Source organism: Trachurus japonicus, chromosome 20 (genome assembly GCF_045865225.1).
Source record: "Trachurus japonicus isolate A0001 chromosome 20, Traja_1.0".
Classification (NCBI taxonomy): Eukaryota; Metazoa; Chordata; class Actinopteri; order Carangiformes; family Carangidae; genus Trachurus; species Trachurus japonicus.
Window position 1 is genome coordinate 8,284,470 of NC_140926.1, and position 27,986 is coordinate 8,312,455.

Here is a 27,986-nt window from a genome sequence, read left to right on the forward strand (position 1 = left end):
CTATTTTTAGTTCTTTTTTTTATGTATAAAAACCATGATAAAAATCCTATTCTAACTCAGGAAGTTGTTAAATACATAAATGTAGTGGAGGAAACGGTTCAATGTTGCAGAAAATGCATATATTTTTTAATAAATTAAATACCATAGGCCACATATAAGTATTGGCAATGACAACACAAGCCTAAAACTGCTTTTTATTTAATAACACATTCAGTATGATTGGCTCAACTGTTTATCAAGCCTTGTAGTATAATTAAGCTAGTCGGGAGGAGAGGCGGTGGAGACGGGCAGTCCAGACATGGGAAGTGGTGGGAATCTTAATGTCAGATTCTTACATCCTCCCAATTTTATAATGGTAGGACTGTCTTTAAACTGGCCTTTAACTGTAAGCTTGGTGGAGTACAAACCTCTCCATGTTACTGACATGATACTTTGTGGATGTCACAGACTGCAGGTGGTGCGAGACAGTGGAAGGAAGGAACAGATGAGCCTCTTTGGGACTTAACAGGGAGGGTGAAGCAAGAAATGATCACAATAGGAGAACAGATGATTGATTTTGAATCGGTGTTCATTTTTCAAGTGCTTTATTTATTTATCTTCTCCATTCAAATCAATGAGGGGAGGCGGGAGGCCCTCTCTGTATTCTGCAATGCAGCAGCAGAATTTGTTGAGTTAAAACTTAGTTTTAACACAAACTGGGGATTATAAAGGTTATTCTGCATAAAGGAACGGTCCATTGCAGGACTGTTGGATTAAAGTGAATTAGCTTCAGATACAAGTCATAAACTGCCATCTGGATGAATATTAGCTGCGGTGCGAGCGAGGCTTTGTCTGGAATCACTTTGAGCTTTGAATAGTCTCCGTATGTGTCTTTTGTTACGAATGGCATCTCACTCTCTGTGGGTATACTTTGTGGCTTGCTCTGTTGATGTCGAAGCAATGTGGATTTTTTTCTTTAACTGCTTTATTCTGGCACAAAGATCTCTCTTGTACACGATTAACATGAAAGCAGTCAGTACCCTTCAGAGATCTGGTTGGAGAGATGATTTGAAGGCATGGGAATTTCTGCGTATAGCTATGGTTTTGTCTGGTTTTAAGAGCTGACATCTGTGAGGCATATCCAAAGGGAGGCATCTTGTGGTGTTGGTAATGTCAGAATGTGCTGGAGATAAAACACAATGATATCTAATTGTTTTACATGGACATTTCCCACACAAAGCCCAAATATCAACACCCAAAATAACACCCATAACTGTCATATGGCTGTTAAGACATCACAGATCAACTTCAAAGGCTCCCATGAAAATATAATTTCTCCTGGGGACAAGTGGAAGACGCCTGCTCTGGTCCATCTGTGTGCCTCCATTCACCATGTGGTCCAGTCGAACTGAGGGAGGTGCCCGTGCATTAGAGAGATAATTATCGGCTTGGAGAGGGCAGTCTGGCTGAACGGCTGGATCAGGGGAGATGAAACATCAAACAGCATGGTAGTAAAAAAAAAAAGGTAAAATTGCCATTAAGGGATGTTAGAGCTGAAATTGAACAGGTGTGTCACAGCATGCAATTTGGTTTCTGGGATGAAAATAGAGATCTCACTCGCAAATTTTGAAAATTGAAAGCTGCTGCAGTCCCAAACACGCCTGTGATTTGTGCAGATTTTTACTGACAGGAAGCAAACAAATACAAAACTTCTCAGCCGACTGTATATCAAGGAAGCATGCAGTGGTTTATGTTGCGTTCCTTCATCTCTCTACAGTCTGTATACTGCTTACATCCAGACATATACACACCATCTCACCAATTACTGGATGGATTGCTGTGTCACTTGGTGCAGATGTCATGGTGCCCAGGATGCGTCCTAATGACTTTGGCGCTCCCCCGGACTTTGCAAAGCTTTGACTTATTGAGTGAAACATCTCAACATCGACCAGATGCGTTGGCACAAAAGCTATCAGATGGGATACCATGTCATTTTGTCATCATTCCCACATGAAATTGTTGGCTTTGAGAGAAATATCTCAACAACAATAGGAAAGTGTTGCACTAAAACTTGATACAGACATTCATGTTTCCCTCAGGATCAGTTGTAATAACTTTGACGATCCCCTGACTGACTTTTCATCAGATCAATCCGACATTCGTGGCTAAATAACAGTAAAACTAAAGTAATTCCTGTCAGCCTTGGCTGTACTTTATGTTTGGTGCTGATAAGCTAAAAAAAAAAAAAAGGCAATATAATCACAGTCTGCTAACATCATTAATGTCACAATGAGCTGTTTGCATGCTGATGTTTACATCTAGCTCAAAGTAACCATACATAAGCACAGACAGAGCTGCTGGCATGATAAATAGATAAATAGATAAGTAGCACTTTCCCAGTCATGTTGAGCACTCAAAGCACTTTACACTGGAAGCACATTCATGCAGTGCTATTACCTACCATTTGCATAGCACCGTTCTACCACTCACACACCAATGATGCATCAGAGGCACAATACAGTTTCCTATCTTGTCCAAGGACACCTCAAAGCGCAGGAGTTGGGAATCGAACCACCACCTTCCAGTTCCTCTTGATTTCTCTTCACACTCTTCCTGGATGTGTGAAATATGTACAGTAATATTCCAGACTATATGAGCGGTTGAACCATAATGACAGTGATTGGGTTGTGCTTGTGTTAAACGAAAAAGACAATAATGCCAGAGCACACTGTGGTCTCCATAACCCTCAGAATAGACTGGGGACATGTAATTGTGTCAAAACAAGTTGTTGAGCAAGGAGGAAAACTTTTGAAGTGCGTGTGATTTACGTTTCATGTACACATTCATAATGTGGAGTAATAACTTAGCGAGTAGAAGTCTGTGTTGTTTTGGATCATGGAAATCATGTGTGAAGTTCAACATTTTGTTTTGATTTGTGCGACTGCAAATAGATTAACTGCAGAACTTCTTCGGCACAAAGCTGTGTGAGTGGCACTTCTTCAAACAACTTCATGCCTTTGGCGTGAACTTACTTTTGGACCTGGACTCTCGCTAAATAATGTCACTCATCCTGTAACTTTGACCCTGAGCCATTACTCTGCAGATCCTTAGATGGTATCTCTCTGTGGTCACTGGTTTTCACTGTTGAGGTCTGCAGGCAACATTCCTTGCATTCTGCTTCATCCCTGGATTCCTGACCTCCCCTCACCCTCAGCAGTCTCCTTCCACATTGGCTGACACCGTGTTTGATCCCTGCACACTTCTTACCTTTCTCCACTGATCCCCGCTCCGACGTGGCCAGGAAGCAGGCGGATGAGTAAACATGTAAACTGGTTTAAGCCTGTCCAAAGGTAGTTGTAGGTAACACTATGACTGACTGAGCCAGGGCCCTCATTACCATTAATCATGGAGAGCGGTTTAGAGCACAAGTGTTTGCACTGCTCGGATGTAAATTATCTCTCCAGTTGGAAGTCTGGTTACATGCAGGAATTTGGTGATGGGTTCCACGTGTGGATTTACAGGAGGTTTTATCCTCTACTCGGTTCAATTAACACACATCATGTAACAGGCACTTTACAGGGGCTTCATTGTTGGAGAGTCAAGCCCAACAGTGCCCAGTGTGACTGTCGCTGCTGCCTGCATCATCTTGTCTGGTGTATATTTTGTGCATGTTTGGGTTGGTTGCTGAACCTGCATATCATGTAAACTGAACTCAGCCATTTCCTCTGCCTCACCAACTATCAAATGCTCTCTGGGAAGAGCTGATTAAACAAAGACAAACCACAATTTGTATTATTTCTGACTTAGCCTGGACTCTGATCAGCTGTGCGGGCTCCTGGGAATTAGAGGTTAGAGGATCCACCACATGCCATGATTATCAACCTCTGTCATCCAGAACATGCAGCTTTAAATATGCACACAGGCCACCTTTTGTAAGCTCAAGACGAAAACAAAAAAATTTTTTTTATTCCCACAAGGCGTCTGAGTCATTTCGTGTAGCAAAGAATGAGTGTGCAAAAACATCTTTTCCTTGGAAAAAAACATTCAAAAACAATGACAGTAAAAAAAATTTATGTGGCACATCTGTAAACCACATGGGTCCTCAGTACTCCCATGGCTTCATACTGTGTAGCTGTCATCCACTCTGACATGAGTTAAACACAGTACCAACAGTGTGATGTATCTATTGTTGGCTGAAATATAACTCATATTGGGAGATTGCAACCTCTGAAGACCATCTGTCTTGTAACCTGATTTGAACACAAGGAAACTAAATGGTGTAGAGACAGACGCTGCTGCTGTCAGAGGTCTGTAGGAGGAGACTGTAGTTGCTTTATCAATAATGGGTATCATTGTAGAGTTTGTCCGGGTTGAACTGAACTAAACTGAACTACATTTTTAAAATACTTGGACTAAAACAAGACAATTTAATCAACAATATATGTACATGCATTTCTTGACAACAGTGCTCTGTCTACTATAATGGCAGCCTGTGGGTGATTCACGTTGCTCCTGAGTGAAATATCTCAGTAGCTACTGAATGGATTGGCACATCACAGACCTGATTCCTGCTTATTTCCCTCTTTTTCACCTCCAGGTAAACCCATGTGATTATATTAGTCTAAATTCAAGATTCAAGATTAACTTTATTGTCCCACGAGTTGGAAATTAGTCTTGGGCTTACACCCCAGCTGCAGTCATGAAAAAATAAAACAAGTCATACAGGTAATAAATAGATAAATAGAGCAACATAGTAAGTGGGCAACAGTGCAACAGGTAATACATGGGGCAAGTATAGGCTATTAAAAAGTAAAAAAAAAAAAAAAAAAATTTATAATAGCATCCATAAAGTTCCATCTCAGCTTTGTGGGTATATGATGGTGAAAACCAGCTCTCCTGGTGGCTCATCTTTCAGGAGAGTCTGTTCATTTTTGTGCAAATCACAACTCACCTTGTACAAACACATATAGCCTACACTGCTCAATCAATCAGCTCAGCGTATACACATCTGTAAACATGGATGCTCCAGGAGAGAGAGAAAGGCACAGACCTGAAACCTGATTCACTACGTCCTGGCATTCCACACCAATTCGAGAGATGGAGTTTGTCAAACACTCACACATGCACTGTGTTAAACAGACAGACTGCAGGAAGAGGAAGGGAGGCAGCTGCCACCTTTTACTGCTGTTAAAGGAATAGCTTCATATTTTTCAGGGGGAATGCGCTTATTTATTTTTTGAGAGTTAGATGAGAAGATTGATACCTCTCTCTAAGTTGCTTAGCCTGGCTTAGCTTAGCCTAAAGCCTGGGAACAGGAGGAAACACCCAGCCTGGCCATGTGCAGCATCTGTTTACCAGCAGATCATGAGCTAATAAAGAAAAAGTGTAATAACTTCATTTTCTTTTCTTTTTTTTTAACAGGGATGCATGTGTTCTTTCTCTCAGCTGAGGTTAAGAAAACACAGAATCACTGGGAGCAAAATGCTAAAACTAAACATTGCGAGAGCCATTCAAGTCAAAACCAGTTTTCCAGTGAAATAAATAAACTGACTCATATTTGTGTCATATTTGTGCAGGTACAATGGAGCCATGATACGCTCAAGAGTTTCTCAGTGCAGTTTCCATGCAGGCCACTGGTGGAAATACACACTTTCTTAGCAGAGAGGCCCCTGCTCTTCCATTCATTGCCCCAGCCATGAAAGAGTCCATTTAAAGCCTCAGGGGCTGGACATGACCTGAGTTTACTGTCTAAAGGTGCATTAGCCTTCCCTCTGTGCCCACTCAGGGAAAACAGAGGCCATGGGGAGTTGATCAGGACTGTAGGACCCTGTTCAAAGTGCCGATTCTTCAACCCCTCTGCAAAGAAACTGTATATTTTATTCCACAATTTAAAAATATATCAAAAACATCACACGCCGTATATTATTTTCTTTCCAGTTAAGAGTACGCTGTGGCTGCTCTTCACAATAATAATCAGCGTCATTTCGGGTTTTTATTGTCTTTTATTGAAATTTTATGTGAGTTGCTTCATTTTGTGTCACTTCTGATGCTACAAATTTACTTTTGCACTTTTTTTTTCATTAGTAAACCCTTCAAACTCACAAACAGGAATGGATGTGTGTGGTTGCCAATTTTTTTTTTCTCTCATCTGAGGCTTCAACCTAGCTGGAAAATATTTATGTGGACAACCTCAGAGAGGAGATGAAATGCCGGAGAGACACGAGTAGAATTTTGAATGTTGACCTTATTTCTAAGGTGGCCATTTTGAGCAAACAGGTGGGAAGTTGTGTCTGGAAACTTACCATCATTATAAAAATAGCATTAATTCAACACATACCAAAGCTAGGTGGATTTAAAACAAATTTTGTGTGTGTGTGTGTGTGTGTGTGTGTGTGTGTGTGTGTGTGTGTGTGTGTGTGTGTGTGTTTTTTTTCCCCTCATTTACTAAACCCACCCAGCTCCCCTGGCATTGTGGTCGTTATAACTTCTAAGGCTTTGGTTGGTCTCTGTGGAGTGTGGAGGGTTAGACGGCCACATGCCTTGCAAAACAGTGGCGGCATAACACAATCAGAGGTTCATATCATCCCTCCTCCAGAGCCCATACAGGTCAGCCAACCACTTGGAGCTGCTTAAATTGTGAGGTTTTCTTTAAATAAACCAGAATCTTCAATATTTTTATTAGTATTGACATTTCTTCAGGGTGAGTGCCTGCAGCCTGTATTTAAATATTCTATAATTCATATATTTTTATATTGACATTGGATGGAATAACAGCATATAATGAGAGTTATTGTTTTCAGTGGAGAGCCCTGAGAGTATCACATTGTTGTCATTGACTCAGTGCCACTGATTGTCAATGGACACCAAAATTATAGTTTGTCTTAGTCATATGTTTTATGATACTTTTAGCTCACACTTAAAGTATCAGAAAAGTTTTTTCTGATACTAATACTTATTCCTAAAACAAGAATAACTGATAAAACAGAACCATGGAGTCTTTAGCTCACACTTATTTGTTGCATCAATCCCCTCCCTCTTATTCAGGCTCCGCCCTCACTTGCTTAAATTTGAAATTCCTAACGTCAATAACTGTCAAAAGTGTGAATAATAAAACACACAAAGGTCTTGTAATGACCCATCAGAGACATTCAGACAAAAGTTACACATGATATTAGCCCATGGATGGATAGGTTAGTTACCATGGTGATAATACCTCTGGATGAACAGACACAGTAAATGAAGCGATTTAGATTTGAAAAAGATGTAGAAAAGGATGTTTCTGGGTGTTGTTAACCGTTCTATAGGCCTAATGACTCATTTGGTTTTTCTAAAGACTAACCAAAGTAGTTACTGATCTTTCATTGAAGAATGTGACACTAAGTCTACAAGCCAACTGATGTAAACGCGTCTGGATGAGAGCATCGGTGGAAATCCAAACATTGAATCTATCAAGGTGATAGCTGTGTGTTTTATAATGTCCTGCTGACAGGAGTAAAGGCCGTTATTTGACTCTGTAATGACCCCATCTCGCCTACAGAGGCAGTAACAGCTCCACACATGTCTTCACCACATGAAACTGGACTCTGGACTGTTTCAGTTTGAGTCATCTCCCTGTCCTCCACTGTCCAGCTCTTTTTCTTCCAGATATATATCATTAAAAACAGATCTAGTGAAGACAGTGTCAACTTTGTCAGGTCTGGTAGATGTGGTATTTGTCAAATCTGAGTGTTTTACTGGCACTGAATATCAACCATCAGCAGCTCCATCCTCCAAACGCTGCTTTGAGGCCCGGTCAATAGAAACAGACTCACTCCTCCATCACACTCTGCTCATTTTTCCCACTTTCTCTTTCCCCGGCCACCACATTCCCCATCAGCATCCCTCTCTCTCTCTCTCTTCTCCTCTCCCTCACTCTGATGCGTTACGTCGAAGGGAGGAAGGAGGATCGAGTGTCCGCCGTTCCTCCCATCACCTGTGAAATTTCAGAGCCAGGCCACGGTGAAAGGGGGTATTGTGTCCCCCTGATGAGGAATGCCCTTGCGTCGCTCCTCAAAGAAAAGGCTTCATTTGGCCAGGAATTTGGAGGCATCTCGAGAAGTGTACGGGATATTTTCTCTGGGGTGGGGGTGTTGGGTGGGTTGGGTGGGTATGGGAATCTGAAGGCCTTCATAAGGCTGGACAGGAGAAGGACAGGTCTTTTTCAAAGCTGGTGCTAACTCTCTGTGATTCAGAGCGATAAGAAGTCATCCAACACCTCAGGGCCTCAGTGGGTTCATGTGGCATTTAGTGATCCCTTAATGAGGAATTTAACCTTTATTCACTTACTGAATCTTAATTTATTAGTCACTTAAAATTAGCTTCAAAACATAATATTCTCAGTTTTGATTAACTTATCACTTCCTGTTCAGCAGTATATTGTGGCTTAAGGGGGGAAACTGAAACTAATTTGAACCTAAATACAGTAGTTTGACATTTCAGATCCATTACTGGTGGAGTCGCTGTTATTTCATATGGTGATGCTGACACCTGCTGGTGATGAAGACTAAATAACTAAAACCTGTCAGGCTGATTACTGGACCACTATACATGCTGAAGGCAACACATTAAGTTCCTTGATTACTGAGTGTGTATTGTAAATGCTACAAAGATTATATTGTAACATGAATATTAATAATAAAAGTTATGACAAAGTGGCCAGTCATAGGAGTGTGTTGAGTGACCGCCTTATCCTGCCTCGGAGAGACACAGACGCTCCTTCTTACCCACTGCCATGAGACTGCACAATGCACACATGCCTACCACCTCCACCCCCACCCCCACCCCGAAGGACTGAGATTCTCTAGCACCTTGATGTAATCTCTGCACTTTGTTGCACAACGTGTCTGTCCCTGTGTATTTTAATGTATTTGTATTGTATTCTGTGTATTTTAAATGTATTTTGGGCTGCTGTGAGTTTCCCCCTGAGGGATTAATGAAGTACTAGCCTACCTAACAATTACCACTAAAGTGTGGAGTTGTAGCCTAGTCTGTGGCCACTAGAGAGTAACTGTCATAATAATAAAATAAAGTTGTTTGTTCAGTTGCTTTTCTCTTCTGTTTGCTTCAGTTGGGTCTCTGTATTTTATAGGAAGTCCCTCTCAGGTGTGTCATCTCATCTCTGCACTGATGCTGAATGAACCAATTCAGTTCCTGACTGCGGCCACTGGAGGGCAGTGAACACAAACACACGATTATAGAAACACTGTCACTGACATTTTACTTTTTGTGCTGAATGGTGCATGTTATTTTTTTTTCTGAAATATAATAGCACAAAAATATATATGCAAATTAAGCAATATGTGAAAAGAAACCACAGCACAACATGGATGCTGCTGTGGTCTTGGCTGCTCCTCCTCCTCCAGTCCAGCAGGCGGCGGTGAAGCTGAAGCTCCTCCATGTTTGTGTCTCCAGCAGAAGAGGAAGAAGCGGCGGCAGTATTTGTTTACCGGGGCTGTAGCTGCTGCAGGAAGCAGGTGAGATAAATCTCCTTTAAATTATGTGATTGAACTGCATTTAGTGCGCTATAACACACAACATTAAACGACTTTACCTTGGCTCAGCTGGAGCCAGCAACAGCAGAAACAAAACAGCGAAGACAGGAAGTGAATTCACGTGTGGGACTAGTTAGCACTGAGCTAAAGTTGGAGCTAGCTGAGTGCTCCTTAGCATTAAAAGGAATAAAAGATAGTCTTTGTTTCTCCTTTTAGAGAATAAGCGAACGTGATAGATCGCGGTTGTGACTATTTAACGAAATGCCAGGACTAGTTGTTTAATTTGGCAGCGTTTGTCTTAACAATGGTTCCTGTTTACCCTCCATCTTTAATGCCTCAGTCACAGCTGATATATTTAACGTTACGCTGTTAATATTAACGTGTGTAATATGCTAAAGAACAAAATGTTAGAAATACAAGACAAGACAGGCAAATCAATTGACACTAAAAATAGCAGTTATTTGCTGCTCTGATAACATTTGTGCCATGTGAGTATCGTTGTAGTCAGTGACCAAGACCATCACTGTATTTAGTGCCAGTACTGTTAATAATCACGTGGCTTAATATTTACATTAGCTAAAAAGAAAATATAATTGGATATACATTTCTAAACCTTATTTAATTGAAACAAAGTTTGGATTCAACAGAATAACGCAGCACAAAAACTGCTGAAGTCTCTGCCACTTTCAGATGGTTACACAAGCATATAGCCTACTTTTGTAGAACAATTTGGTCACTTTGGTTTATTATTATTATAACCTTTATTTAAGAGACCTGGCCAAGAATGGCAGCACATAAAGTTTCAACACATTGACACATTAATCAAAGACAAAAAGAAACAAACAAATAGAATACAATAACAATTGAATAATTTATGTAATGTACTTCAATTCTTGAGACCAAGACCAGTCTGGAGTACTACAACACAACATGTGAGGCTCATAAACATGATGATGTGAGATGTAACATTGTCTTCAGTCCTGCAGTGAAATGGAAAAGAACGACGACCCAGTGGTCCAAGGAAGTGGCGGCAAAACGCTGCTCATCCGCCACCTCCCAGCTGAGCTCGGCCACGATGAGAAGGTGGACCTCCTCAAGTATTTTGGAGCTGAGTCAGTCAAGATCTTCTCCAACACAGGGCGTATGGTAAGCTGGACCTCACTGTAACTTATTATAACGATCTGTTGTTCATTCTGAAGTTTATACCACCATTTATTTCACTGTCCACAGAAACATACGGCCTTCGCAACCTTCAGAAGTGAAAAGGCAGCGGCCAATGTGAGTGTTTTTCTAAGGAGGTTCAGAAAAAGAAAGTAAGATATAGTTTTATCTCATAGTAATAAAGACATAAATGTGATTTTTTTTTTCTCTTTCTCATTCAGGGTCTCGCCAGGCTACATCAGCTACAGATTCTCGATCACACGCTTGTTGCAGAGTTTGCTAAAGGCCAAGATGATGTGACGGTATTAAAGGACCCACCAGTGTCAGACAGGTACGCTGCTTGAATTGAATTGAATTGAATGAACTTTACTCTCTTGATCTTCAAAAGCTGTAACATCACGCTCAGTTTATTGCATTTAAGGTCCAACTACACATTTCTGTTTATGAATGTTTCTGCAGAGAAGGAGGTTTTTGTTCCAGTGCTCTCAGCTCTGAATGATTCAGCTGTTAATCTGTTTTTGTTCATTTGCTATTTACTTGAATAAGTTATTTCATATTTTCATACATTTGAGAGGCTCTTTTGCTGCTGGTTGTATACAGCACAAAACAGCACCAGAGTGTTATGCTTTCAGGCACTTGTCTGTTCTAACCAGTTCATTTTAATCTTGTTAGTTAAGCATTATCAAAAAAAAAGGAGAAAAACACCACTTGCCTGAACATTATACAAGTATGTCTCTCATTTTTTTCACAGTGGTAAACGTGTTAAAACAGAGAAGAGGAAGCCGGAGACCAAACAGCCTGATATTCCCCTCATAGAGACCGGTGTCGCACCGAGCCTCGGGTATGTACAGCATGACATCTCAAGATTTGTTCTTTCCCTGCTTTTGTGGTTTTGAAAATAGAGATTACACCTCAATGTGCAGGTTGGTAACAAGCCTCAGATGAGCCACTGATACCGACTGGATACTATTAAACATGCACTGGTGGTGACACTTTCTCTCCAGCCGTGGTCAAGGTGCTGTCAGTGTGGTCCTCTGGCGGCCCAGCTGACGGCCAACCTGGATGAGAATCTGAGAGCTGCAGTCAGAGTAGTCAACAGCATCGTGTCCAATTAGATGGTCAGGCTGCCATTGAGCATCTGACAGGCCGTCTGTCCTGCCAGTTGGTGGGACCAGGTGGTCTTTGATACCTCTTCCTTTTAATACTGACAGTCAATGTTGCGGCAGATACTGCAGTGCTCGCTCCCTCCCTTCATACGATACAGCATCCTATTCTAATGTTGTAATGTCTGACGTGTTAATAAGGCGTTGGGTGGTGAGTGTTGGATCAATATATTGAGCCTGTATTGGTCTCTGTGAAGCCTTTAATGTGAATAAATGCAGATTCCCAGACTGGGTTTCATATGAGGGAAATAAATATGTATTCTTTTTTATAATGAATTGCAGTCGGGAAGTTTGCTGAAATACTACAGTCTTTAATTTTCACTCTGAAAAGGTTATAAACTGGAATTAAACAGAAAAAGCAATGCTGCTGTCTAAAAGTAACAGTGTTGGTAATGAGCTTCAGTAACTCGATGCATTAATGTATCAGTTATAAATTACACAGACTTCACTCCATCAGTCTGCGAGATGAAATTGAATTTCTGCTCAAATTAGTCCTGAGATGCTTTGAATCCAACTCACCAGAAAGAAGCAGAAGTGAGAAATAGAAATCATATTTGATCAACAGTGTAGTAGAAGCGTGACAGATACAAACACCAACCTGGACATTTTTAATCTTCACTGAAGTCTGGCAACATCTTTGGCTCCTGGAGGAACTTTTTTTTCTTCTTGTTAAAGCCGTCTTGTAAAGTTTAAAAAACTGCAGGAACAGTGTTACTGTTTCCAAACAGGCCGCCCAGCAGTGAGCAGCAGTGAGCCGCTGACTAAGGAAGCTATGGGCAGTTTTTTAGGGTTGGTATATTGTAAGTGTTAATAACTTCTATGGGCAAGATGAATAAAAAATCCTACATTATTCTCTGTAACTTTATATCACAAAAAAAAAACTGATTTAAAAACTAGGCCGATCATCAAATACATGCACAAATCCTTAATATCCAATATTATGATGAATAAAATAAAGAAACAAAATTGATGAGCTGTCTGACAGACATAACTGCACATATGATTTTAAATCAGATATGCATTTTTAAGTGTGAGATCTACAGTAAGTCTCTATTCAATACCATTGCAGTTAAAATAGATTTGTGTATTTGGTCAATTGATTTATTTTCTTACTTATCTCTGCAGTATAATTAGGCAGCTTTATGCACAACCAGTGGATACAATCCAGATTTATTAATTTAAAATAAAAAAACAAACCTACATTAATTAAAATAATAAGATTTAACCTGCTGCTGACCTCTTGCTAATTGTTCCTTTCAACCATTTCTTCAGTAACCAGACAGATGAAGTAACAACGTACTCTGTGCCTCCCCACCACTGGCTCTTTGCTCACCAGGCCTGAGTGGATTAAGATTTATTCTCTAATGCTGTGCTGATTCTTGCCTTTTATAAAAGTTACTGTTACATGTGGACGCGGCCCGGACGGTGCTGACGTGGCGAGCTGGTCCCAGCCTCCCTTAATGGCTGGATTTTACATTTTGTTGGCTGAGTGCTTGTCATAAAGAATAAGTTACCTCGCTAAAGCTCAGCGGCCAGGCCACATATTCATGAGCCTCTGTTATTTTGACATATTTTGTGAGTTGTTAAGTGTGTGTGTGTGTGTGTTATTGTGTTGAAGGCAGCTCGTTGCAGCTGCAGGGTTTCCTTTTAAGTAATTCTGTCTTTTCCTCTCACTCTCTCTCCCACAGATTGAAATTTCAATCGAACCCCACTTTGAAATATTTATACCCACCACCTACTAATGGCATCCTGACCAATATAACGCACGCCCTCGTGAGTGTGCCCAAGTTTTATGTTCAAGTGAGTAACTGCTGCTTCTCTTGTGTTGTTTTTTTTATTTCTCATCCAGGACCAGTTCATCTTTTGATATGCAGATGTTGGTCACCTGTGTGTTAGTGTTTGTGTTTGGATTTGTGCATCTTTTTTTATGCAGTTTTTTTTTTTATTATTCTCACTTTCCTTTTCTGGGAAGTTGGAGTTTATTCAAAAAATGCTAATTTGACAGATTTCTAACCAAGCACATTCATATTGTAAAAATGAAAATACAATTCAGGAATAAGTGTCCCAGAGGTTTTTGAACTGCATCCAACCTCTTAAAGATCAAACAGCAAACATTTGCCTTTTAAATTTCAATTTGGGGAACCAAGTATTAATAATAAACCGTAAGTGGGAGGCATGAGTTATGGGTTTAACATTTCCCTGGGAGCCGCGTGGAGCTGCATGGATTTTCTCCACTGCTACTTCCAGCGGCGGCATCTTGGTGGTGCTGGTGTGTTGCAGAGGAAGTGGGCTTCCTGCTCAGCCTCGGTCTCACCTTGATGCTGGTATTTTATATGAAAATGCAGAAGCCTCGCAATCTGTTTTACATATGGAGCCCAGGTTACAGTCTGCCTGTTTGAGAGCGGGAGTATATTTATATTACCAGTCCCCCACCACCACCACCCTGCTGCACGGATGAATCTCAAGATGCAACTGCCACTGTCCTAATACTCATATCCTCTATTATACAGGTACTTCATCTGATGAACAAGATGAATTTACCGTGTCCGTTCGGCCCAGTCACTCCCAGACCCCCCATGGTGAGCTCATATCGATATCGACTGTTGAATGATGAAGAACAGGCAAAGGTTATTTAACGCTGCTCAAGAAGAAGTCTTGTGATTCAGAGGCCTGTTATGTTTAATTTTCCTTTTAAAATGATGAGTTAATTATTTAAATAAGTTGAAATTTTCCTTTTTTTTCTCTCCATTGTTGAAAAAATCCAGAATTTATAATTATACAATTATTTTATTACTCAAACGTCTGACACGGACTGCCTCCTCAAAGGAATCCATTCTTATCCTTGTGTAAGTTTTGTGTTCAGATCATACTTAGTTTTCAAACTAGTTTAAATGTCACAAGCTGATGATGCTTGTGCAGACATGGACATATAAACCGTCCACCCTCAGCAGATCAAAATGAAAACAGCCCTCCAGTGTCGACCTCCCTCTGCACACAGTTCACTCTGTACAGCGAAGCTCAAACAGCACGTTGGAAAATCAGTGGTGGCTGCAAGTGAAGCCTTTCAGTTCAGTGTTGCAACTGTTTACTTTGCAACTTCTTCTATAAAATTAGATATTATAGATATTTTCAAAGTGTAAACTATGGCTCAAAAGTAGTTATTTTAATTACTTGGCATCAAAAAAATGCCTTTTGAAGGTGAAGATTCAATGTTTTATACATGAGAGTTAAATTACCATATCAAAGGTCCCATACTTCATATTTTCTAGTGTTTTATTTGTGATATATTTTGATCCATAACAAGATATTTCATGGCTTTAAGAAACAAAATCATCTCACCATGGTTTTACATCTCCTCTGTCTCTCTAGTAACAGGATGGTCTCAGCCAATCAGAAGAGAGCAGGCTCTGAGCCTTAATTTTTAATTTAATACTTAACATCAATCATCTTCACTGTGATCATAAATGAGTCCTAGTTTTGTCCTGTGCTGTCCCAGGGACATCGGCAAAGACGCACATGAGATCAGGACGCTGAGGTGGTGTTTGTATTTGTTTTGCTGCAGTTTGAGCACCAGCCGCCTGCACCGCCCGTCCCCATGCCCCCCCCCTTCCCCCCCAACTACCCACCGCTACCGGAGGAGGCGATGGAGCTGTCCAGCGAGGAGGAGTCGGAGTATGAGAGCGGAGACGACGAAGACAAGGAGAGGTGAGAGGACGAGATATCTCTAAAGGCTGCAGACTTTGATATCGATCGGCACCGTGCAGCCATTCATGTATCATTTATCATCAGCAATAATGTTGCATTAAACACAAAATGACTTAAAGGGAAATGTCTTTAAATTCCAACATGTGGGCAGTTGTCGTCTTCTTCTTTGTTTTTTTTAAAATATTATTTGTACAAGGTAGAAATTTTGCCCTTATTCCCCATGCTTGCTTTATTTCAGGATTGTTCGTCTGATAGGCCTGGTCAACCAAGCGTGCAAGAGACCCATGAGACCAAAAACAGCTTCAAAGAGAAAGAAGCCCAAGATCAAGGATCTACTCTACGCTCCCAAACCAGACTCTCAGAGGTACGGCGAAGGCACTCATGCATGTCACAGTCCTCACGCATAGCTCATCCGGAGACAGCATTTCATAGGCAGCCAAAAAAGGAGGACAAAACCCTCCAGACGATAAGTCTTCCTCATAAAGACAGCCTTGTGTGACTTTGAGACTTATTGTCTCAGTACCAAACAGGCACACACTCCCTTAATGACGGACCACAAACTCTGTTTCTGAGCTATAAATACACACACAGACACACACCTCGGCGTCTCCAGCCTGCGTGTGTGTGGTCTGGGAAATCTCTCCCGTTGACCAGAACAAGATATCCCAAATCATAAGCCGCTCAGGAGCCGGGTTTATTGTGAGTCCTCCTCTTTGGAGGCTGCTGTGGAGGCGAGTGCTGATTGTCTCTCCTGTCCTCAGTGCGCCGGCGCTGCAGCCTTGTGATGTGTTCGAGCAGCCCCACCCCGCTGGGCCCAAGAAAATTGAATTCCACATTTCGGTTCCTGAGGTAGCCTCGATAGTGGGAGGAAGTGGAGCGGGTACAGAGGAGCGGGCTGATGAAGGCACAGGTAAGAGTTCACATCCACTCACTTCCTGCAATTAACAGTTGGTTTATTTATCTCTCAGCCTGTTGTTGAGGCCGGTTGTTTTCAGGTTGTTTTCAGGTTGTGTGTCCGTCCGTCCATCTCGATGTCTTGGTCAAAGGTGACCTCACAATACATGGTTTTGGTCTTGTGAACGTAATATCTAGGTGACGCTTTGAGGTAATTGCTTCAAATTGGGACTCAATATCAAACTGATTAGTGGGTCAAGGTCAGGGCAGTGTCACAAAATATGATTATTTTATATCCTCAGAACTCCTCAAGGGAATCCCTCCAACTTTTGCACACTCCAACACTCACTTGGATTGTTCTGATGATCAAATGTCAAAGTTGCAGTGACCTCACAGAACATAATTTTGTCAGAAAATCAAAGTTAACGTGTTTTTATTGTGTTAAAGTATTATTTAATTTACGCCAATAATTATTTTATTGCATGTTAATCGCAATAATTTTTTTTGCAAGCTTCCGTGGTTCATCGAGAGAAGTAACTATGGTGAAATTAGTTTCAGATTGGATACTATCACAGTTTGCTCAATGTCCGACCCTTTGCTCTCAACTACCACAGTCTCATTTAGGGACCATCAACAAATTACTATTTAAATCAGCATTATTTTTAATACATTTAATGTCCCCAAATTAAAGGAAATTACAATAGAAACATTACACTAAATTGGTCTAATCATTACAAATATATTAATTAATTTTAAATTATTATTTGAATATAGGAAAATGTATGTGTCATGTGACCCACTGACCCCCATATATATGAGTATTTTTTTGCGGCGCGTCATCTAGTAATCTTAAAGAAAATCCTGTACATGTTTCTGCTCCTCATGTTCCTACATTAGAGAACTTGTTCTTCTTGACGACTAAACAGCGCTGCTCTCCCTCCCTCTTCACTCACTGGTTGTTGTTTATACTTTCCATTGATATTGCTATAACACAATACACTGAGTTTCTGTAATTTTAACGCCCCCTACCCCAAAAAATGCGATTAATCATGATTAAAAATTTGAATCGTTTCACAGCACTAGTAAATACTTAATATTTTATACCATTTTGGATAAACAGGATGCAACCAGAAACTTTAAATCAACATTAAACAGAAACTCAGCAGTGATGTCACTGGACCCCCGGCTATGCTTAAACCACGGGACAGATGTGAAAACAAAACACACACTTTAACAAAGTATCTGTTTTTTACACGTTGAATTTCTTCATCATCATCATCTAACGCTCCAAACACCACAAGCACACACATGATCCCAACTTCTCCTGTGCAGCTGTGTGTTGTAAAACAGCGATGTCACCCTCCCTCCGAGGAGCAATCTCTCCTCTAATTAGAAGTAACCGTAGGAAGCTTCATTAAGGATTCTGAAGTTTCACTCTGAGTATTTTTAGCCAGAGGTTTTACTTTACTTGGAGGAATTCACAAGCACCAATCTGCATCAGCATCTGTCCTCACACAAACAGACACAACACATGTGGATGAGATACAGGAACAGTGTTAGGACTGCAGCCGCTAATGAAATAATTTATTGTTTTCAGCGGTAAAAATAACAAAAATCCCCTTTTTTTCTTTCTTTTTCTTTTTCTTTTTTTTTTTTTTTACAATCGCCCATGCACATTACACAAATATCCATATAAAGACTTTCTCTGCCACCTGATTGTTGCTATACATCGTGCTTATTGTCACGTTGAGTTAGGAGGTGGTTTTGATCCTCCTATTGACACAAGCTAAAGCTCTTACACGGGTGAAGTCAGAGCCGAGTGCTACACAGCGGCATATCACAGCAGAGGCTCGCACCAAAAAAAAAAAAAAAAAAAAAGGTTTTACCATTATCAGTATGAGGAAATGTCATTGGGGGGGGCACAGCCTGTGTTACTTGTCAGCTGCGCTGTTCCCTGGTCACCTTATCTCCCTTCTCTCTAACTACAACTTCAGTCCCTGGCAAGCCCCTGAGCAGTAAAATAGATCTCAAAGTCGAACACAAAAGATTTCCTGAAGGCAGAGGAAAGATAAACTATGACAGGTGGCTTTTTGGATTAGTCTTGTTTTGGGGTGGTGGGATCCGATAAACAAGCTATTTAAATGAAAAGGGGGGAGGTGGAGGTGGTGGTGGGCTACAGATAAGGAGGAGGATAATTTTGAAAGCAGTGATCTAGTTCCCTGCAGAGAGTGTATCAGAAAAGCTCCCCAACACTTCTTGCTCCAGTGAACACACACATGCACGCACACATACACACAAACACCTTATGTGAATGACAAGCTTCTTTTTTTTATTTTATCCACACATCCTCAGATTTGTACAGGCTCACCGCTCTTAGTAATTCCATCTACGACGTGTATGTGCACATGCATGCGCTTCTCAGAGTCTGCCAGAGTTCTCCCTCTCGCTGCCTGTTTGTAAAACAGAGCTGGATTTGATTTGATTACGCTTCTTTATTTGACGTCGACTCTCTGCGCTTATGTCTCACTCTCAAGATGCAGCCATGTCTCACTCTTTTTTATTTTTTTTTACATTATCTCTAGGGATGCAGGATAAGCATCAGTACCGATAATTATCTCCCCCGTTTTCTTGGGAGTTTTTCCTCAGTCGGTGTGAGGGTCTAAGGCCAGAGGATGTCGTTATGATGCCATGTGAAGAGACAAACTGTTTGTAGAAATAGGTCAGGCTATACAATAAACTTGCCTTGCCTTATTGGCCCGATATTGGCCCATAATTATCGGCAAAATGCACAGATCAGTCTGATCACAACAAAAACAAGAACGGACTGAAAATGAGCAAAATCAAGACAATATTGGCTCTAGTGATTAAAAAGTGGAGGCAGAGCTATGATGTTATATCTTAGCCTTTCTTAACATCAGGTGTGTGTATATAAATGCTTAAAAATGTTATTGGTTATGAGAAGCAGGAAGTTATCTGTATTGGTGGGGGAAAAAAGTTATTGTGCATCCCAAATTATCTCTATATTTATGATATTAAACTGTGATAAATAAATCATTATGGGTTTATAATGATGCCACAATGAGAAATGTTAAACATCAATGTGTTAACTAATTATGACCAAGTGGATTTGTTTCCTCTCCACCATCCTGAGCTTGTTTTGTTTACTGAGGAGGATAAACACAGTGGAAGTGATTATTTCACCATCTGCTATTGTTCGACACTTTGAAAAAGTTCCATCTGTATTTGTGCCTGAAGTGGAGTGTCCTCCTCTTCCTGCTGGCGTCCGACTACAGCCAGCTCAGCAGCATTTAGAATAAAAAAGCATCGTAGCTGCTGCTGCTGCGAATCGTTTTACTAACTGGATCTGTGGCATCTTCTCTCTCTCGCTTCAGAAGTGGGTGAGAAGGAGGCGGACACCTCTCAGGCTGAGGAGAGGGAGATCGCTGAGGGTTTCGGGAAGCTCTACCCGAGCGCCCAGGAGTCTCAGCAGCAGGAGGAGCACAGCGAGGACGAGCTGGACCTCGCCTCGGACGTGGTCTCCAGGAAGGAGCTGGAGAAAGGACGGCTGTCCAGAGACGGTGAGTGTTCAGAGGTTAGAGCCGTCGCATCGCTGTGAGGAAGCTCCTCAGCTTTAACGTTTAACAAAACTGATCATGAACTGATGATCGAGACAGGAAAATTGAAAAATCAGGCTTATTAAAGGCAAAAAAAAAAGAGAGAGAGAGAAGTGGGGTACATTTCAAAACGTAAAAACATGAATTTTTAAGTTTAATGTCACAAATTTCAGAGAAAAAAAACTTTTATATGTTCTGACATTATAAAGTCACAAATTGGCAATTGGTTTTTATCTGTTGTTGTTTTGGTTTTGATTCAGGGGGAAAGAGCTACACTTTATAAAGTTAGAAGAGACGCCATAATGATATAGTGATTCTGGGCAGAAACAGCATTTTGTATTTCATAGTCTTTCTTTATTGCTTTATTGACTTTATAACGTCAGAGACAATCTGAGTTTTTTCTTATAAATTTGCCAGTTAAAATTTGAAAATTCATGTCTCTCCATCTCTTTTTTGAACCTACAGTGGCTGTCGTAGCGTCACCTCAGAGAAGAACTGATCTTAATAATTTTCACTTTTTCGTTAAAGCAGATGTGTTTTCTGTTGGTGCTATGTATTGCAGCTTGGTATCATGATTATACCATGTTTTAAAAAGAAACAAGCTCTTGCATTTTCTCCTTTAAACATGTAAAATGTTCATCGTCTGTGTAGAAGTGATGCACAGCACAGGGAGCGATCGTGATTTGTTTGAAATGCATGTTTGTGTGAGGAAGAGGAGCTGGTACCAGACACTGAACAGCTGCTGCCTCCAGGGCCGTTCATCTTCTTCTTATTATTGTTATTTGCCCAACCTTTAGTGCAGAACAGGCAGTGACCATGGGTGTGTACATCCTCTTTTCCAAAGGTCTTAGTTTTCATCCATCCAGACAAAACAACAACACAACCATGGACTTTTCAAGCTAAAAATGGAACCAGCAGTTTTTTTCCCAAAGTGCTGGAGTAGTGTGAACAGGAGGTGCAAAATGAAGTGAAAGAGCTGTGAAGCCTGGGAGAGGCTCAAGTTTTTAATATTATTATATTAACAAAGGGTGAAATGACAACATGTAGCCCTGATCAGACAATGTTCAGCCACATATACATAGCTATAAAATAATAATAATAATCATAATAAAAGGAGAAATAATGTTGGATTTACATTTGTGAGTTGACAAATTCATTAACAGGAGCTCTAATGTCCCTCGATATCTTCTGGATGTTGAATCACACAACTGTTTTCAGTCCCAGCTTAAAGATTTTCACAGTAACAGAAACATTTAAAGGTTTCTCAACCATCGACATCTATATGTCCATTAATATTTACAACATGTTCGAAAAAAGTATTAATGGTTTTTTTGGAATTAGAACGAGATGTGTGAAAATAAATAGTTGGAATGGTGTTTTGGTTTTTAGATTTCATATCTCTGGATCCTCTCACCACCTGAATCCACATCAGCCTCTGACTTGTTTCTAAAATGTAAATCCAACAATCAAAATATAACCAGAAGAAGCACGAAGCTGCCAGTTCATAGGAGAAAATCCCCAAATTTGCCTGAATAATGAACCTGCACATTTGCACAACTTTCAGTTTGGTGTTGTCTGTTGGTGTTCGCTCTTCCACACTGACACACGATATGATACTGTACAAACACTGTGCATCTCTTCTCCTCGGTCCGTTCTGTCTTAAATAAAACAGAGTGGATGATGCTGAGTTGGACTGACTTGCAGGCACTGCTGTGATCCTTTGTACCTGGTTTTGAAATGCACCTTGTATCAAGTTTCTTTTTTTTCCTTCCCTTCTCTCCTTTAAAACAGAGATGAAAAGGATGTCTGTGTTTAAAAATTATGAAGCTGGTGAGCCGACCTGCAGACTGTACGTGAAGAATATCGCAAAGCAAGTGGATGAGAAGGTAAGTGCATTTGTAGATCTCTGTTTCCTGGATATGATGCTTATTTAGGAGTTGTTGTTTTGTTTTTTTTTCATTGCTTAAATCCATTATATGTCATCAGAATTTTTGTTTATTAAATGGTAAAGTTAGATTTCTGCAATGAGATGTAAATCCCAAGATCCTACAAGCTCCCTGCATAAACAGCAGCATCAACAATGCATTCATTTTCATATATTGACAATGTTTCCTCAATATGCATTTCTGTTTGTCTTCCAGGGGCTGAAGTACATCTACGGCAGATACATCAACCCTCTGTCAGAAGACGAGAGGAACATGTATGTAAACAGGAAGTGGCAGGATCTTGACTTTACCTCCCCGACATGGCTTTTGCGTGTCACTTCCCCCCGTCTTTCCCTCCTCCTGCTATTTCCGACTTTAGCAATTTGTCACTCTCTCTTGAGAGGGGGTTAGTAATTCATGCTGACTGTGTGTTGTGTTATTAATAAGTATCCAACCTGACGTCAGGATCACGAGGGACACGTTATGTTTGCGCATCAGCAGTTCACTTCAAATGAATATTCCACCTGAGTCATCAAGCCGAGCTTATGTTCAGGAGGAGGAGGCCAGACTGAACTCAGGTGGAGGTGATAAACAGGAGGGTGCAGCTCTCAGAGAAACAGCATGTCCCTCTAAATACTGACTTTTTTGACTTTTCCTACAGTTGATGTTCATATCATTTAGTTTATTTAGTTTATTAAGGGACAGTGTTCAATGACATTAATCATTTGCAGAAAATGAAGAGATGGTTGCACCAGATTTAGCTCACAGCTAATTTCCATCTGCAGTCCCAACATATAACATATGTATAAAAATACACAGAAAACACAGACCACAAACTATACAAGGGAAAGCCTGATACATAGAATGACACAAATAGACAATAGACAGCACAGAGACAATACAAAAACACAGTTTCCACATCTAAAAAGACCAGGTCAAGTGCAATACATTTGAAAAAGGTGTACCCTCTATCCTATATGGTCAATGGAAAGAAAAGCTAAGTCATACCTGATACAAAATACGATAAAACATTTTAAAATTCCCAAGTTCCTATTTCAAAAGATTTTAAAATAATTCCATAGATTGAATGCAATAAGAGGTACTAAGATATATTTTTAAGAGACTAACTGAGTAACAAGCCCCCTGCTTTTAAGAGTGCAGGCAACTTTGGTTATCCAGTAGCCATTGTTTTAAATTATAAGAGAAATTTTAAAAGTTTGTTCTGCTTTTCAGGGTTTCAGGCAGCTTGTTTCATTCCATATTCAACATAGTGTGCAGGTAGAAATCATAACAGATCTCAAGTTTTGTTTAATATCATAACCCAAATATCTGCAGGTTTCCATCTTACTTAAACACAGCAGCAGGTCTGGCAGAGTAGTTTAGTAAAGAGGTACAATCATATGCAAAATATGTGATTCAATAGTACTTAAGAAAACAAACACAGTGACGCACTAATCCAAAGACTGTGGCTAAGCTTCCAGTACCTATTAAACAATATCTGACTCATGTGATGTTGACCTTTTTAATTAACAGAACGACCTCACCGTCGTCAAAGTTTCTCCAGAACAAAAGTTAGACCCAGAATCCATCACTTTTTTCCTCCCTGTCCACAGAAACACACAGTTTTTGCAGCGTGTGTGTGTATTTGCATACAATACGTCTCCATTAAGCTCCGTCTCAAATGTTATTAGTTTTTGCTGCAGTGTGGAAAACACAGATGCAAATGAAAAAGCTTAATTTATTAAAAAGAAAGAAAGTAATACAACTCAACAATATTGCATCGTACAAATCCTCACTGAGGATGATGCTCCACAGTCGTGTTTGATTTAGTCATTTTCCAGACATTATGATTCTGGACAAACTGCATTAGTATTAGTCAGGTAACATGATCGTATAATTTACTGGAGAACAGTAATTTTCCTCACTGAAATTAGAAGCATCTTTAATTACTTGTTCACCTGGTTAAAATGATCCTCCACAGATGAAAACTGTGCTTTTCCAAAACTATTCATCCTTGTAGATAATAATGCTGGTTATTAACTGACATTTAAAATATAATATCAGAGGGAGGTTTGGACTCTGCACAAAGAATACACATCACAGCTGCTGTCAATAACCTGTAAATATCATTTTATACCACATGGAGGTGAACAGGAAGTATTAAATCATAGTTTCCAATCTGATCTGTTCAGAAACAACAAAAACAGAAATATATGAGTGTTGTTCTCCAGCTGAAAAGATGGAGAAGAGATGGAGCTGATTCCTGCTCAGGTGTTTTTACTCTGGGGATAAATTTCTACATATAAATGAGCTCAGTGAGTGTGTGTATGTGTTAGAGCTGCAAACAATAATCGATTATTAAATTAATCGTCAACTATTTTGATAATCTACTGTAATAATCGGTAGGATTACGGAGTAGTTTTAAATCCAAATTCTCTGATTCCAGCTTCTTAATTGTGAATATTTCTGTTTTTTTCGTTCCTTTATGACAATAAAATGACTATCTATTTGGTTTGTGGACAAAACTAGACTTCGTCTTCGGTTTGAGAAACACTGACATTTTTCAACATTTTTTAACATTTTATTGACCAGACAACTAATTGATTAATCGTTTAAATAATCAACAGATGAATCGATAATGAAAATAATCGTTAGTTGCAGCTCTAGTGTGTGTTTGTGTAGTGTCTGTCAGGCTTTCTGGTGGGCACTGCTCTTCTGTATTGCGGCCATGAGCTGGTGTGAATTTGCACTTGAGCTATTTGGTTCCACACGTTGAACAGCAGCTTACAATATGATGTTCGTGAGTCGCCGTGGTAATGATGTGTCTTCGCTTTACTTTTCTCCCTCAGGTTTGACATTGTGTTAATGAAGGAGGGGCGGATGAAAGGCCAGGCCTTCGTAGGACTCCCCAGTGAGCGGAGCGCAGAGAAAGCCCTGCGGGAGACCAACGGCTATGTTCTTTATGACAAACCCCTCGTCGTCGTATCCTTTCATTCCCTCTCACAACATGAAACAAGGACAAGGGTTCATGAGAAGTGGTGGAAATTCAAGTTTTTCTGTTTATTTGGTGTGTAGTTGGAGATATAGATATATATACACTAAATACCAGTTCTTTTACTGGTGATATATTGTTAAATTCCTTTATTATAGTGATTAAAAGGAGACAGAGATAATATAAAAGCAGAACTGGCTGATGCACAGAACCATAGATAACTAAATATACATAAACTGGCATGCTTTATGAGCTTTATTAAGTGGACACTTCCACTCACAGATGTGTTGTTGGCTTTGTCCCTCGGCGCCTTCAGGAAGATGAGGACTAATTTCTTGGCATCTCTGAGCCGCCACCTGCTCTTCCTCATCTCACACCAATAACCGCGCGTCGACTTTTGAACTCCGTTGTCTAATGGAACAAGGCCATTGATTTTTGATGGCGTTTTAATGTGCACACCGTAACCAGTTAGTTTGGCAGCGGCTAGCCTCAGGGTTCAATGAAAGAACAGGACAATCTTCACTGTGAGATACTTAAAGGTGCAGACGAGATGTCAGTTCATCCACCAACGACTTCAGTCTTGGATTATTTCCAAAAAACCAAAGCAAAGTTCTTGTTCAGTCATAGTACTGACTTCTGAGAGCTGGTTTGGAGGATGTTTTGCCATCTAGGAAGTGACAGTGGTGTTTTTCTTTTAGATGTCAAGCTTTTGCATGTTGGACACACAACACACTCAGAGACACAGACATTAAAACAGTCTATCATTGATCTCATGCATGCATCATCTCCTGTTAATCCCTCAGAATGTGAAACTATAGTGCAGCAACACTGAACTCTATATCAGGCTATATCAGTGTAAAAACATATTAACCCTCCTGTTGTCCTTCTGGGTCAAATTGATCCAATCTGTTCCCTTACCTCTTTCTTTCCTTTCTCCCTTCCTTTCCGCAATCCTTTTCCCCTTCCTTCCTTGAACCAATTTGTTCCCTCTCTCCATCTTTCTTTCCTTCCTTTCTCCCTTCCTTCTTTCCACAATCCTTTTTCCCTTCCTTCTTTCCTTCCTTCCTTCCTCCCTTCTTTCCCTCCGTCCATCCTTCTGCTTCCTTCCTTGACCTAATCTGTTCCCTCCCTCCATCTTACTTTCCTATCTTTTCCCCTCCTTCTTTCAACAATCCTTTTTCCCTTCCTTGCTTCCTCCCTTCCTCCCTTCCCTTCGTCCTTACTTCTTCCTTCCTTTTTGACCCAATTGACCTGATCTGTTCCCTCCCTCCATCTTTCTTTCCTTCCTTTCCCCTCCTTCTTTCAACAATCCCTTCCTTCCTTCCTTCCTTCCTTCCTTCCTTCCTTCCTTCCTTCCTTCCTTCCTTCCTTCCTTCCTTCCTTCCTTCCTTCCTTCCTTCCTTCCTTCCTTCCTTCCTTCCTTCCTTCCATTTTGACCCAATCTGTTTCCTCCCTCCATCTATCTTTCCTTCATTTTTCCCTTCCCTCTTTCCCTTTGTCCTTCCTTCCTTGACTCAGGAGGGTTAAATGGCCATATCAGGAAAATAGTAAAGATGTTTTTGTATCTTATTAAAACCGCTTCGACAACCATGCAGGTTCCAGCGTTAGGTGTTTTCTTCCTTGTGCAGGACCCAGTTAAGATCCTCTACGATGATTTTCTTGGTTGTTCGCCAAGTTTTAAACAGCGCCACAGTGACAGGACCTCACACATCTGGCCCCTCCCTTGTTTTTCTTGAAGCTTCCACACTGGCGAGCAATTATAGCAATCTGTGTGAATGACAGTAGCTGTCACCGGTGAAGGGAGCCGACCTCGGGAAGGCAAGACCGTCGAACTCTTGCGAGGTCCATTTTTGGCCGGTAGTCTTCTGGCATTTATGAGCAAACAGCTGCGACCCGGAGTTCATGCGAGGCGCTCAGTGTCACAGCTAAGAGGACCCTCGTGGCTGAAAGCTCCCGCATACAGCTCTGGGAGTGACACATGAGTTTAAATGACCGACCTGTGCTGAAAACCAGATCCGGTGTTTATTTTCTGTGCAGCACAGTGCAGCTGTTGTCCCCAATAAAATATATATATTTTTTATAACTGTAGGAATAAAAAAAATGATCAACAGTGACCTTAACTCTGAATTCCCAGCAATTTGCCAGATCTGCGAGACCAAAACAAGACAACACAGACGCCAAGAAGGGTCCAAAACAGAGATGAACCCGACAGGTGAGTGAGACGCCACAACAATATCACATCACAGTGTCAAAGAGGAAACCAGATTATCATTGTAATGCTGTTTTCTTCACACTTTTCCTACACTTGAAGTATCCAAGATACCAAGGTTTGATACTGTGGCCCAGCAGAAACCACTTGTATCCTTATTGTGGCATATCCTTTGGAAGAAACAAAAGAAAATGGGGGCAGGTTATTTATTTAAAGTTATTGTGGCACAATTGGAGCTTGAAACAACTGGATCAGTATCGTGGTCTAAATTTAAAAAGACGAGGGGACCGTGTATTGTTTCTCAGCCTTATTGTTTTGTCTTGTATTGTTCAGTGTGGACTATAAACCTGTGCTATTTAAGAGTCTCTTCAACCTCTCTTTACAGTTCTCTCTGTCTTGTTTGACTGAATTTCAGGTGATGGTCGTCAGATGTCGTCTTCTTCTTTTTATTATGAAATAAAGATATTTTATTTAAATGATGTTCGTCATGTTTTTTCTTTCTGTCACAGACTCATATGTCACAATTTGTGGACATGCTTCAGTCAAACTATCATAACTGATTATCTTTAGTCCCAAACTTCACGTCCTGACAGCAGAGTGAGTAAATACAGACTGAGGAAAGGTATATGAGATCTAGATTGCCTCTGCAGCAGATGGTAGGCTGTCAACACAGTGGAAAACCCACAGTCCTGAAGAGACAGCAAACAAACCTAACAGACTGCAGCCTGTGGGAAATTGCTGGGACTGGGTTAGCTTACCTTTACAATCCCTGGCTGGCCCCATCTGTGTGATTATTGAGTGTAAACACCGGTGG

At 40.6% G+C, this 27,986-nt stretch overlaps 1 protein-coding gene across 3 annotated transcripts; it reads left to right on the forward strand.

Moving 5' to 3' along the window:
* Window positions 1-9,427: 9,427 nt before the first annotated feature.
* rnpc3 (RNA-binding region (RNP1, RRM) containing 3) lies at window positions 9,428-27,643 on the forward strand. 3 transcript variants are annotated; one of them, XM_085762645.1, is made up of 16 exons: window positions 9,428-9,491; window positions 10,488-10,655; window positions 10,740-10,787; window positions 10,892-11,001; window positions 11,422-11,511; window positions 13,522-13,633; window positions 14,344-14,412; window positions 15,396-15,538; window positions 15,777-15,902; window positions 16,300-16,448; window positions 19,825-20,010; window positions 21,838-21,932; window positions 22,188-22,246; window positions 24,821-24,953; window positions 27,098-27,175; window positions 27,275-27,643. In XM_085762645.1, the coding sequence occupies exons 2-15, from the start codon at window positions 10,500-10,502 to the stop codon at window positions 27,164-27,166; spliced, it is 1,545 nt and encodes a 514-aa protein (XP_085618771.1). In that variant the 5' UTR covers window positions 9,428-9,491; window positions 10,488-10,499; the 3' UTR covers window positions 27,167-27,175; window positions 27,275-27,643. The 3 variants fall into 3 exon arrangements, with proteins under 3 accessions (XP_085618771.1, XP_085618772.1, XP_085618773.1); XM_085762646.1 differs by having other exon boundaries at window positions 27,588-27,639; XM_085762647.1 differs by having other exon boundaries at window positions 10,496-10,655; window positions 27,588-27,639.
* The last annotated feature ends 343 nt before the right edge of the window (window positions 27,644-27,986 follow it).